Source organism: Sinocyclocheilus rhinocerous, unplaced genomic scaffold (assembly GCF_001515625.1).
Source record: "Sinocyclocheilus rhinocerous isolate Xijiao unplaced genomic scaffold, SAMN03320098_v1.1 scaffold872, whole genome shotgun sequence".
In the NCBI taxonomy this organism is placed as follows: Eukaryota; Metazoa; Chordata; class Actinopteri; order Cypriniformes; family Cyprinidae; genus Sinocyclocheilus; species Sinocyclocheilus rhinocerous.
This window is the reverse complement of record NW_015639510.1, coordinates 347679-359945: the sequence shown is the minus strand read 5'-3', so window position 1 is coordinate 359945 and position 12267 is coordinate 347679. Positions and strand designations below refer to the sequence as shown.

At 36.3% G+C, this 12267-nt stretch overlaps 2 protein-coding genes across 3 annotated transcripts in view; one reads left to right on the top strand and one right to left on the bottom strand.

Moving 5' to 3' along the window:
* Positions 1-9639, bottom strand: part of LOC107751272 (F-box only protein 31-like) — a 15025-nt gene extending 5386 nt beyond the window's left edge. The window contains exons 1-6 of one of the 2 annotated variants that reach the window (XM_016566949.1): positions 9188-9639; positions 6968-7039; positions 5541-5621; positions 3488-3564; positions 1414-1581; positions 1260-1334 (exon numbers count right to left, since the gene is read on the bottom strand). In XM_016566949.1, coding sequence (XP_016422435.1) covers positions 1260-1334; positions 1414-1581; positions 3488-3564; positions 5541-5621; positions 6968-7039; positions 9188-9578 — 864 coding nt within the window. In that variant the 5' untranslated portion in view covers positions 9579-9639. The remainder of the gene's footprint in view (positions 1-1259; positions 1335-1413; positions 1582-3487; positions 3565-5540; positions 5622-6967; positions 7040-9187) is intronic. The other variant, XM_016566951.1, reaches the window with a different exon arrangement.
* Positions 9634-12267, top strand: part of LOC107751275 (NACHT, LRR and PYD domains-containing protein 1) — a gene marked incomplete at its 5' end in the record, with an annotated part of 3742 nt that continues 1108 nt past the window's right edge. Inside the window, 7 exon segments of the mRNA XM_074560215.1 lie at positions 9634-9710; positions 9913-10130; positions 10266-10423; positions 10426-10527; positions 11173-11310; positions 11525-11581; positions 11583-11661. Of these exon segments, the coding sequence (XP_074416316.1) occupies positions 9634-9710; positions 9913-10130; positions 10266-10423; positions 10426-10527; positions 11173-11310; positions 11525-11581; positions 11583-11661 (829 nt within the window).

Genomic DNA, 12267 nt, shown 5'->3' with positions numbered 1-12267 from the left:
GCACGCGCTCCCCTCTCCGGTCCGGGGCGCGAGGGGCGGCGGCTTCTATCAGCAGCTTCGTCCTTCTGTCTGCCCACGGCGCTAGAAGGGACTAGACGGCCCAGCATCCTTGCCCGACGGCCGTGTAACGGGTGCGGTTCTCGTCCAGAATGCGGGTCCGGCAGCTCACGACTCTGGCAGCACGGGAGTTCCTAACAAAGTCACCTACATCTTGGATGCCCTGGGGATAAGCAGATAAACATCAAATTTTCATTTCATCCCTTTAAAGGGATAGTTCACCCAAAAATGCCATTTTTGACACATTAATTCTGTCATTAATTACTCACCCTCATGTCGTTTCAAACCCTTAAGACCTTCGTTCATCTTCAGAACACGTATTAAGATATTTTTGATGAAATCCGAGAGCTCTCTGACCCTATAGACAGCAATGATAATACTACGATCAAGACCCAGAAACGTAGTAATGACATCTTTAAAGGGGTCATATGATGTTGCTAAAAAGAACATTATTTTGAACATTTGGGCGGCGTTATGCAAATCTTCCCACATCGTGACGTAGACATGTGGGGGCGTGTTAGAACAAGGCGTTTTAGGTAGGTGTGGCTGACTCTGAACTTTTATAAAGAATATCTCTTTGGATTTGAGACTTTAGTCTTTGCAACTTTACAGATCTTTATGCACCAAGAGCTTGTAACACTCCAAAGAGAAAGGAAAACTTGAAATCGCATCATATGACCCCTTTAAAATAATCCATGTGACATCAGGGGTTCAACCGTAATTTTACGAAGCTATGAGAATACTTTTTGTGCGCAAACGAAAACTAAAATAACGACTTTATTCAACAATTCGTCTCCTCCGCCCTGGAGCCATTTTGGAGAGTATCACATAGATCAAAGTTCAGATCAAAGCATAAACAACGCAAACAACGTATCCGCGTACATATGTTGCTTACGTATGTGATACTCTCCAAAATGGTGCTATAGGGTGACGCGTGGGAGACGAATTGTTGAATAAAGTCGTTATTTTTGTTTGCGCACAAAAAGTATTTTCGTAGCTTCGTAAAATTATGGTTGAACCACTGATGTCACATGGATTATTGTACCAATGTCCTTACTACGTTTCTGGATCTATCCTATCATAATTTGTGTTCTGAAGATGAACGAAGGTCTTACTGGTTTGAAACGACATGAGGGTGAGTAATTAATGACTGAATTTTCATTTTTGGGTGAACTATCCCTTTAACAAGTCTCATTTCCTACCTCTTGCCTTCCTCCAGGCATTCGATGGTGATCGGTCTGGTTGCATTTGGTGGAAAATTCATCTTTCTTCACAGTCTGAAAAGAAAAAAAGGTCAATATCTTGTGGAATATAATGGCACATTGAGCCATTGTGGTAGAAATATGTTAGATTTACCTGAATGTCTCCTTTATGAGGGCCCTTGTGTCCGTACATGCATTCTACCGTGGCTTTGTTTTTCTCCCACATATGAATGTGGAAGAGCGGCCGTCTACGCATGGGGTCCTCCACGCGGGGATCATGGGGCGGTAAATACATCCAGCCTATGATGAACAGCCCGTCAACCTAAAATAATCACCAAAGCAAGAAAGAGTTGCACGTTTGAAATATGGTACAATTGTACATTTAATGTGTGTCTTATATATGTTGAATTTGAATCAGTTTTTTTTTTTTTTTTTTTTTAATAAAGTTGTATGTTTAACAAGCCACTGGGTGAATTCCAGTTCGCACGCAATTCCTCCCCCCAAAAATGTAGCAAATATGAACTCTATGATAATAAATTTAGCTAGATGCTAACACTAGCTAGATGCTAACATGTGTGCAACAGTCTCTTGTAAAAACAAGCACACTTTAGCATACTTTTACTTATTACAGAAATAATATACTTAAAAATAAGTATATTAGGCATAGCGTAAGCTCCGGTGGCAAGTGACGAACACGGAAGCGCAGTGGAGAGAGCAAAACAAAACACTGGTCACGAATTAGAAGTGTAAAGTGAGGATTTGTAAAGAAAAATGTCGGAGGATTTCGAGGCCAAGAGGAGAATTTTTTTTTCCTTTGATGTAAACTAAATTTGGTTCTCGAGAGACTAGCATATTCTCACCGGAGCTTATGCTACGCCAACGTCATCCGCTGGAACGCCATTCTCTCGTAAACCCGTGTACGAAAGTTAGCAGAAGCTAGAGATTACGGTTTATAAAGTTTTAAATATGGATATTTTTCTTACACAAACACATCATTTAGCTTCAAAACGCCTTTATTAACCCCTCGGAGCCGTGTGGAGCACTTATTATGATGGATTTATGCACTTTATTGGACTTCAATGGCCATTCACTGCCATTGTAAAGCTTGGAAGATCCAGGTCATTGTTTAATATAACTCTGATTGTATTCGTCTGAAAGAAGAAAGTCATATACACCTAGGATGGCATGAGTGTGAGTAAATCATGAGGTAATTTTCATTTTTGGGTGAACTACCCCTTTAAATTAAATGTGATTAGCTGAAATATTTTTGACCCACCTAAGTAGGACAAGCAATTATGGTAAACTTTAATACACTTCATACTGAAACATACTGTCATGTAATTACACATTTGTCATGATTAAACTGAAATTTGAAACAATTAAAATGTATTGAAAGTGATAACACACTACAGTTACAGTAAAAGATCAAGTACTTTGGTTTGTTAGTCAAAACATAAAACAAATGCATTTATTAAAACATGTTTTAAAATGTACTTTAATGTAAATCTTGTAATTTGAAAAGACAAAATTAAGTTTTTTTAAACGTACTGTTTTAAAAACAGTAATGAAAGTGAACGCTCTTCAAGTTCACTTAAGTGGCCTTTTATTTTATTCATCTTATATTATCTACAAGTTACAGTTTTTACATACTTTTAAAATCTGAAGTACAATTAGAAAATAATTTAGAGTAAAAACAAGTGAAATTGTAGTTAGCTACTGTATGCTAGAAGATACATGATGTATGTTAGGGCTATTAGCTAGCAACGTTAAAGCTATTTAGCTAATATATGATATGTACTAAAATGACCAGCAAATGTTTTTTTAATTGGTTCACAATATTACATTACCATTGGGTTCATTCAACAGCATTTTGCAAATGCTGTCAATTTGAATAAAACAGGAAAATGTAGTAGTGTTACTTTAGTATTTTTGTTTATTTATTTTATTTTAGTCATTTTAATTTTAATTTAAGTTTTAGTAATTTTGTCATGCTTTTTAACTATTTCTATATACCTTTTTTCAATTTTAACATTTTATTGCATAGTAGTATGTCCCTATACAGCTGTACTGTGTTAATATAATGATATTCATCGCCATAATCATCTTCGCAATACATAAGAGTTTTGTATATGAATTATGACAATTCATATATGTAATTTTCCACCAATATCAGCTATCTTTTTGCATTTGTTATCATTCTTTGTTGATCTTTTTCTGTGTGATCTTACCACCACGTTCAGCAGTCCTCCATAGGGCCCGATATCAGGCTGCCAGAGACCCAGGATGTGTCTATAGGGATGTAACACTGCAAAACAAGCACATGACGTTAAAACACCACACAACATACATGGGATGGGATTATATCACTTTCTGCATGGGGCATGAACTCATGAATGCATATTGAGTGTGTGAGTATATGCAACTTATCTGCCATGCAACAACTTAGAGCTAATATTTACCCACGTCTGGTCACTTTTACTCATCTGCATCTCACACAGTCAGCTGATGTTAGCGCAGCTGCAGTCGTCTGCACCCTTGCCAGCCTGTGTCGATCACACACACGCATGCAGGACACACAGGCGTGCTCACGCTCGGCAGAAGCTGCCCTTATGCTGCTGTCACATCAGTCTGTCCCAAACCAAGGCTGTGTCCCAATTTGCATACTATGCATACTAAATAATTAGCATACATGCGTTCCAAATTGCAGTATTTTGCAAAGGTTCCTGAATTATTTCCAGTGGAATAACATATGCTTGTGGCTAATATTACCCACAAATCCTTGTGCTACAGAAGGAATGTGATGTCAAAACAGAATGTAAATATATAAAACAAAAAAGTAATAATGAATTATGTAGGAATGCAACAAAATGGATGATGGTAATAATAACACACTTTCCTACTTGTGGTGTCTTACTACACAATGCATAGAAAAGTACATCAAAAGTATGTACTTTCCCATCACCAGTGAACACTTTTATAGTATAGTAGAACTATGCAACTTGGGATTCAGCCTTAAAGGAATGTTCCACGTTCATAATAAGTAAGAATCTGTGACAGAAAGTAGTGATTTAGAAACTTAAGTTATTTTTTTAACTAAAACTACTTAACTACTAAAAATACTTTTTGTTTATTAAAATAAAGCTGAAATAATAAGATTCTAGATGAAAGATCAACCAAAAAATTTAAAGGTTGCTTTGAAACAAATAAACTGAAGTTAAAGTACTAAAATGGCTAAAACAGAAATAAAAATTAAAGTGAAATAGAAATGAAAAAAAAAAAACCGAATAAAATTGACAAACCACCTAAACTTAATTTAAGTACATTTTAAGATAAAATACTTAAATATTTTAATTAAAAATATACAAAGAATTATAAAAAATTAGTATAATAAAATATAAATATCTGAAAACACAAATAATGTTCATTTTATGACTGAGTAACATAAAATGGCTATTCAATTCTTCGAATCAATTCAATAAAAACAAACATTTTAAATGTTACAAGTAAAGTTAGGCATCACAACATAAAGATGTACAGTCTGCAAAACAGATATTGAGGTTTGCTAAATATTACAGTGTTATTAAATTATTAATATAAAGATTAATAATCTAGACGATATCAAAGATATTCTAAATGTAAAAATAAAGGAAATGAGCTGTACAATTAAATAACCAACGTACCAGCACTCATAAATCCCTAAAACTCATTCCTCATTTACAGCGGAAGTTTTTAGTCGGTTTATATTAATACTTCCATACAAAAATGTGTTATTTGAAATCTAGTCTAAATTGGCTTTTTGGTGGGACTATTATTCAAGATGGATAAACTTCTGGTTACTGAAAAATCCTACATCTGGATTTAAACAGTTGCTTTTTGGTATACTTCTGCATATTGTGCAAAATATATATTTGCATATTCTGTTACTAGGTTTGCAACTTTACAGAGACTTTTTATTTTGTTGTAATTTTTGATTTTATTGTACTGTAAGATATTATACTACTTTATCACACTTTCAAAACAATACTTACTTTTATCATGCCACAATGCATATTGTGTACTGTTACAATTTGCTTGTTTTTTTTTGCAAACTAAGGAACGAGTCAGTAATATTTTCATTAATATAAATATTACTATATGGTCTTAATTTGTACCATGTTCGACAGTTCAACTCAATGAACCTGGAACAATACGTCAGTAGCAAAGAGCATCTTCAACCAGAGCTTGACAGCCAGTGACTGGGCTCCACCACAGAGCCTTCACACACACACGGCCAGTACATACAGTGTGTGTACACGTCCCGATAGTGCTCATAATCAGGGAGGAGCTTCATACAGCGTCCCGACTTCACCTGCGGGTTCACACCTGGACAGGTACGCAGGTGAGTGCGCCACAGGAAGAGGAGAGAGCCACAAGGCAGAGTGAGAACCACACTCACATATGCCAGTGAAAATGAATGTGTACAGGGCTGGGAGAGTGAGAAGTGTTTCGTTTGCAGTTTGTCTGTCACTTCGGAGGATAAGATTTATTTTATGTTGCATATCCACATTTTTTTTAAATCAACTGAATTATACACAAATGCCACGCTGACTTCTGAGGAATCTTTCTCTATACGCACTATGCTTTCACCTGCTGAAATACCTTTGGTTGAAACAAACATTGATACTCTACAGACAAACAAGTGGCTGTAACTGAACAAAAAATGTCTTTTGTGAGCTGAGGTAAATGTAAAATGCACTGAGAAAATGACATGTAAAGGGGTGAAGCGACAGCATTACATTAACAAACAGATCTGATTTTTCAGTTAAAAAGTCTAAAGGACATTTAAAGAGACGTCACACACTAGATGTGTGATATGCATGGATTGGTCAAGATTTTTCCAGCTCACTAGGTTGATAATCAATTACCTGTTTGTCTGACCAAAGGCGGTCTAGAGTTCCAAGGTTTTTACTGTTTACTAAAACTATTAAAAAGCATGTCTGGTAATTACAATAAAGCTGAAATTATATAATATGACACAAATAAACTTAAAGGAATAGTTCACCCAAAAATGATTTGGAGAAATGTAGCATTACATCACTTGCTCAGCAATGGATCCTCTGCAGTGAATGGGTGCCGTCAGAATGAGAGTCCAAACAGCTGATAAAAACATCACAGTAATCCACAAGACTCCAGTCCATCAGTTAATGTCTTGTGAAGAAAAAAAGATGTGTGTTTGGAAGAAGCAAATGCATAAAGACTTCAAACCAGCTAAAATCACTGCTTTCTGCAGTGAAAAAATCGTCTCGTCTGAATCAGGAGAGAAATCTGCACAGATCAAGCACCGTTCACAAGCAAAAATTAAAATTAAAATTAATGACAGATTTGTTTCTCACAAACATGCAGATTTTCTCTTCACAGGACATTAATCAATGGACTGGAGTGGTGTGGATTATTGTGATGTTTTTATCAGCTGTTAGGACTCTCATTCTGACGGCACCCATTCACTGCAGAGGATCCACTGCTGAGCAAGTGATGTACCGCTAAATTTCTCCAAATTTGATGAAGAAACAAACTCATCTACATCTTGGATGGCCTGAGGATGAGCAAATGTTCATTGGTGGGTGAACTTTTACTTAAAAAATCCCAACTCGGTATCATATTTTATTATTTGTAAATGTATAAGAACTGCCACGATAGGTGACTTATGTGGTTACAGTAGATTTACTTACGTTTCACATACAGATCTCGGCTCGACATGCCCAAGATCTCCATCTTCCGCAGGTCATCTCTCATACCGAATTCTGCAAGAAGAGAAACACTCATGACAAACTGCACGAGCACAGTCTACAGAAAACAATCAACCTGGATCAAAAACATGTCTCTTTAGTATCTTTCAATTCAGAATAAAACTGAATGCGAACCGTTTCTGTGCAATCCTTTAAGCTGATGATCAACACAACATGCACGTTTTCTGTGTTACTGTATTCTACTTGATTCTATTGCTGCAGTGGTGTTGAAGCCTGTTAAACTGATGGTGGTGTAATGACTGTTAGACCTGAGATAAGGCAAACGACACCCTCATGGGGTCACTTAAATGTCATTAACACATCTGAGAACATGTTATCAGGTTTTTGGCCAATCCCTTGACTTATGCACCAGAAAGTTCAAGTAACGTATTTCATTCTACACCAACACAATGTTGACAGGCAAACATTAACTCAAATTTATGTTAATTTTTTGCTACTATTGCATCTGAAAGCCTTTTGAGCTGTCTAACGACACAGCCTTTTAAGGATTTTAAATGCCTGCCTATGATGCCTAAAAATGCTGTCTAAGTTGCAGGTCAATAGGTTTTAAGACACAGTCCATTTCTGGTTTTACATTGATTTATGAATCAACCCACCAGAGCACTAAACCTCAGGCCACTTTAACAGCTAAACATCATAGATCAAGAACAAGGAGGAGGTTATGAAAAGAAGAAATCAAATGCATTCGGTGTCAATGTTGTTGACAAACGTTAAAAACTCTTATAGAATTTTCTACAAAAACTTCAATGACTCTGTAAACATCATATGATTCTATAAATGATTACATGGAGTGTACACGACTCAATCATTATATAAAAAGGAAAAAAGAAAACTCTGAGCTGTCTCTGTTTATCTGTTGAAAAACAAAATTGTAATAGAATTACAATTTATTATAATAATAATTTCATGAAATAATTTTTTGTAAATAATATAATTTAAAATAATAACAAATAATAATAATTTCTTACACCACCTAGATATTTTTGACTTAAAGACTTTAAGCCTCACAACAACAAAAAACAAACTTGAAACTTGATTCAGAAACTATATACATTCAAGTCATTGTCTGTACAAGTTACATTTTAACGTGATTTTATATTATATATATAAACATTAAATAAAACATGTACATATTATTATTTTAAAAAACACTTGTGAAAATGAGTTTAGGATGCTAAATGACAACAGCACACAAAATATATATGTGACCCTGGAGCACAAAAGCAGTCTTAAGTCGCTGGGGTATATTTGTAGCAATAGCCAACAATACATTGTATGGGTCAAAATGATCGATTTTTCTTTTATGCCAAAAATCATTAGGATATTAAGTAAAGATCATGTTCCACGAAAATATTTAGTAAATTTCCTACCGTAAATATATCATATACTAATCAATTTTTGATTAGTAATATGCATTGCTAAGAACTTCATTTGGACAATTTTCTCAATATTTAGAGTTTTTTTGCACCCTCAGATTCCAGATTTTCAAATATTGTCCTATCCTAACAAACCATACATCAATAGAAAGCTTATTTATTCAGCTTTCAGATAATGTATAAATCTCAATTTTCAAAAAATTTACCCTTATGACTGGTTTGGTTTTGTGGTCCAGGGTCACATATTTACACATAAATGGACGTGTGTGTGTGTGTGTGTGTGTAATATATATATATATATATATATATATGAAGAGTTTGGTTCCAAAACGCTTTAAATCAATTTTGATTAGGCAAGATGAAAACCACTATTTTCTGTTTCAAACTTTCACATAGCTTTTTCAGGTTATAATAACATTAAAAATTCTAATCCAGATTTTGATTTTCAAAGATTTATTATAAAATTGTATAATTTTCCCCCCCAAAATGCAATAAATCCATGACACGTTTTTTCCCCCCCAAAATGCAATAAATCCATTGAATCAATATAAAAGTATTTTTCATATTGAAACTGTTGAAAATAGAGAACATAGTAAGTTGATCCACATATGACAGCCTCTGAACTTGGTCAATACTAATCTTATATACAGGCACTGGACTAAAAATACAAACGTTATGATAGAGTTTGAGTCGGTGTCATAACATATCAGTTTCGAGTGTAAACAAAAGGCCGCTGTGTGTTGTGTAGCAGCCATTATTACATTACCCTCTGTACATCTCCTCCTCCAGATTGTTTCCGTGTTGAGGATCTGCCTGAATTTCTTGCACACCAGCGCCAGGTTGGGCAGCGCAGCGCCGGGTAGAGAGGAGAAGATCTCCACCAGGAGCTCTGGCGGCAGATCCAGCAGCGACTGCGGGTGCGGTGGCCCCGCGGAGGCCCCAGACCCGAGGACACCGGCTCCGCTGCTATGACAGCTGCTGCCGCCATCGGGCTCGTCTTTCGTTTTGCCCACGACCCTCTCCTCTTCCTCCTCCTCGTCCATGTCCATGTCGGAGTCGCTGTCCTGATGCGGCTGGCTGTGCCTCTGCCGCCGCCTGCAGCGCCGCGACTGTCCCGCTCCGCAGAGCCTGGCGCACACCGCCATCCGGAGCAACATTACATCATCCAGCCGCTGCGCTGTCCCCCGCAGTGCTCCGCTGCTGCGTGCGCGACGTTCCCGGGCGTCTGCTCGTGACGCCGACGCGCAGCACGCTGACGCCGTACGTTTGGACGTCACTGCTTACAGAAGGTTAATGTCATCATCATGTATTTTTTCTGTCATCATGTAAAAATTGATGTTGTTATTTGTATTTGTTTGCATGAATTTTTCCAAAATCCTGATTCAAACATCCCGTTTTTTTTTTATTTTTGCATTATCTACAGTATTATCACATCATAAATAAATATGCAGGCCATTATAATTTAATAACATGAAATATCCTGTCTTTCAGGTTTGTGTGTCCACATGCTGGTCAGTTTCGTTGCAGTCTGACCAGTCTTGTGTTTCTGATGGAGGGTGAAGGAGAGGTGCTGTATAGAGTTGTCTCATGGGATCCTTATCTGTTAGTTGGTTTTGATCGGATGAAGCCTGCAGGACCCTTGTACAACATTGACTGTTTTAATGGTTCAATCTCAGGACTGCACCTTCCTCACTGTGAAATATTCTCTGGTAGGTTTATTTCTACATCCACAATATGATGGATGCATATAATAACAATTCTCAAAGTTTTAGGGGGGTATCAATTGTCAGTTTATTTGGAAAACTTGTTGAACATCTGTAGCTATGATTCTGTGTGTTTTGCAGAGGAAAATAAAGACAGTTTGGCTGTAGCACATTTCACTGGTGGTAATGTAGAAATAATGAAGCCTCTCCAAGTGAATGAAACTCATGTGATGATTGACATCAGAGATCTCGCCCTATTTGGGCTCTTAAAAAGAGATCTTTACTCCTTCCCCTGTCGCTGCCCAAAGTGCTTCTCTTTCTACGACCAATAACTGTGAGACAGAGAGAAAACATTCTGGATGTCCATTTGCTCCCGTTGAATGTTCCACTGTCAGAGGAATCAGTAAAAATTTTTTTTTTTGGTGAAATTGTGTCTTGTATTAAAGGGGTCATATGATGTTGCCCCGCCTTTCTGAAACGCGTCGATTTTTACAAAGCTCATCGTTCTGAAAAGCGAGGTGTGCTCTGATTGGCCAGCTATCTAGTGCGTTGTGTGATGTAGACATGTGGGGGCGTGTTTAAATGAGGCGTTTTAGGAGTGCGTGGACAGTCTTAACTTTTATAAAGAATATAACTTTTGAGACTTTAGTCTTTGCAACTTTAGGGATCTTATCTATTCACGAACAGCTTGTAACACTCCAAAGAGTAAGGAAAACTTGAAATCGCATCATATGACCCCTTTAACACACTCTGATCCATATCAAATAGCCATAGTTTCTCTATTGAGAGACAAACATTACTAAACTGCTTTATAGAACATATAGAAGATACATACTTTAAATGACTGCATTGTTAATATATGGGTTCTTGCTTTTTTATATTAGACAGGGAAATCCCTGAAGTGAGAGAGAGCACTAAAGACTATTTAGCCTAGTACCTATTTGAGGATGCTTTTTGTCAAATCCACATGGGAAGAAACCATTTTACCTCTGTTGCCTCTGGTTTTCATATCTAAAAACTGACAGACTTTTTCTCCCTTAAGGTCAAGGACCAGCACACAGAGAATACACACATTAAAACCAGTTCAAAGTGCTCTCTCACCCCGGGATCAGAATATAGTCTTCGTTGTAAACCAGAGGAATCGACAGTGCAGCCAGAGGTAACATCATATATGTTGCAAAAACATGTCAGCAATATATTCTCAGTTAGATTTCTAATTAATGTCACTAAAATGTCACTGAAGGGTAGATGCTTTCCTTGAGATATTTTCTTGATTTCTAGTTGTTTCTAGCATTTTTTTGCACCACGAGTAATTTGTGTAATAGATTAACATAGTTTATCTGTGATTTAAGTTAGTCTCTCACCTTCATTTTGCTTTTTCAGACTGAGTGAAGTTTGAGTGTAATTTTGGTCCAAACTATCATCCCACATTTGAAGTGTTTGTAAATGTTAACAATGCTAACACTGTTAAGACTGAGTCTTTCGGATGAAACTGAAGGAAATGAAGTATGGGTTCCACGACGAATCCTTCTCACAGGTAATGAACATTGTAACACTCATTACGAAATAAAATGTATATGAAGATTATTGGATTATAGGTCTTTCTACTTTAAAAGTTTCATGTATAATACTTAAATTTGACTTGTACTTATAAATAATATCAGGTAAAGATTGCAGACCCTCCTATGGAAGCCCGTTTCTGCCACTGAATAAAAAATAAAAAAGGTAATTGCTACTTTTTATCACACAATTCTGACTTTTTTTCTCATAATTGCGTTATACAAACTGCAATTGCAAGTTAAAAAAGTCATAATTGTGAGATATAAACTCACAATTCTGAGAAATAAAGTCAGAATTGCCTGATATAAACTTGCAATTGCGAGACATAGTCAAAATTCTGAGAAAAAGTCAGAACTGTGAGATATAAACTCACAATTCTGACTTTTTTTCTCAGAATTGTTAGTTTATATCTCGCAATTCTGACTTTATAACACACAATTGCAATTCTGAGAAAAAAAGTCAGAATTGTGAGAAAAAAAGTCAGAATTGTGAGATCTAAACTCGCAATTGTGAGAAAAAAAGTCAGAATTCTGACTTTATATCTCGCAATTCTGACTTTATATCTCGCAATTCTGACTTTATA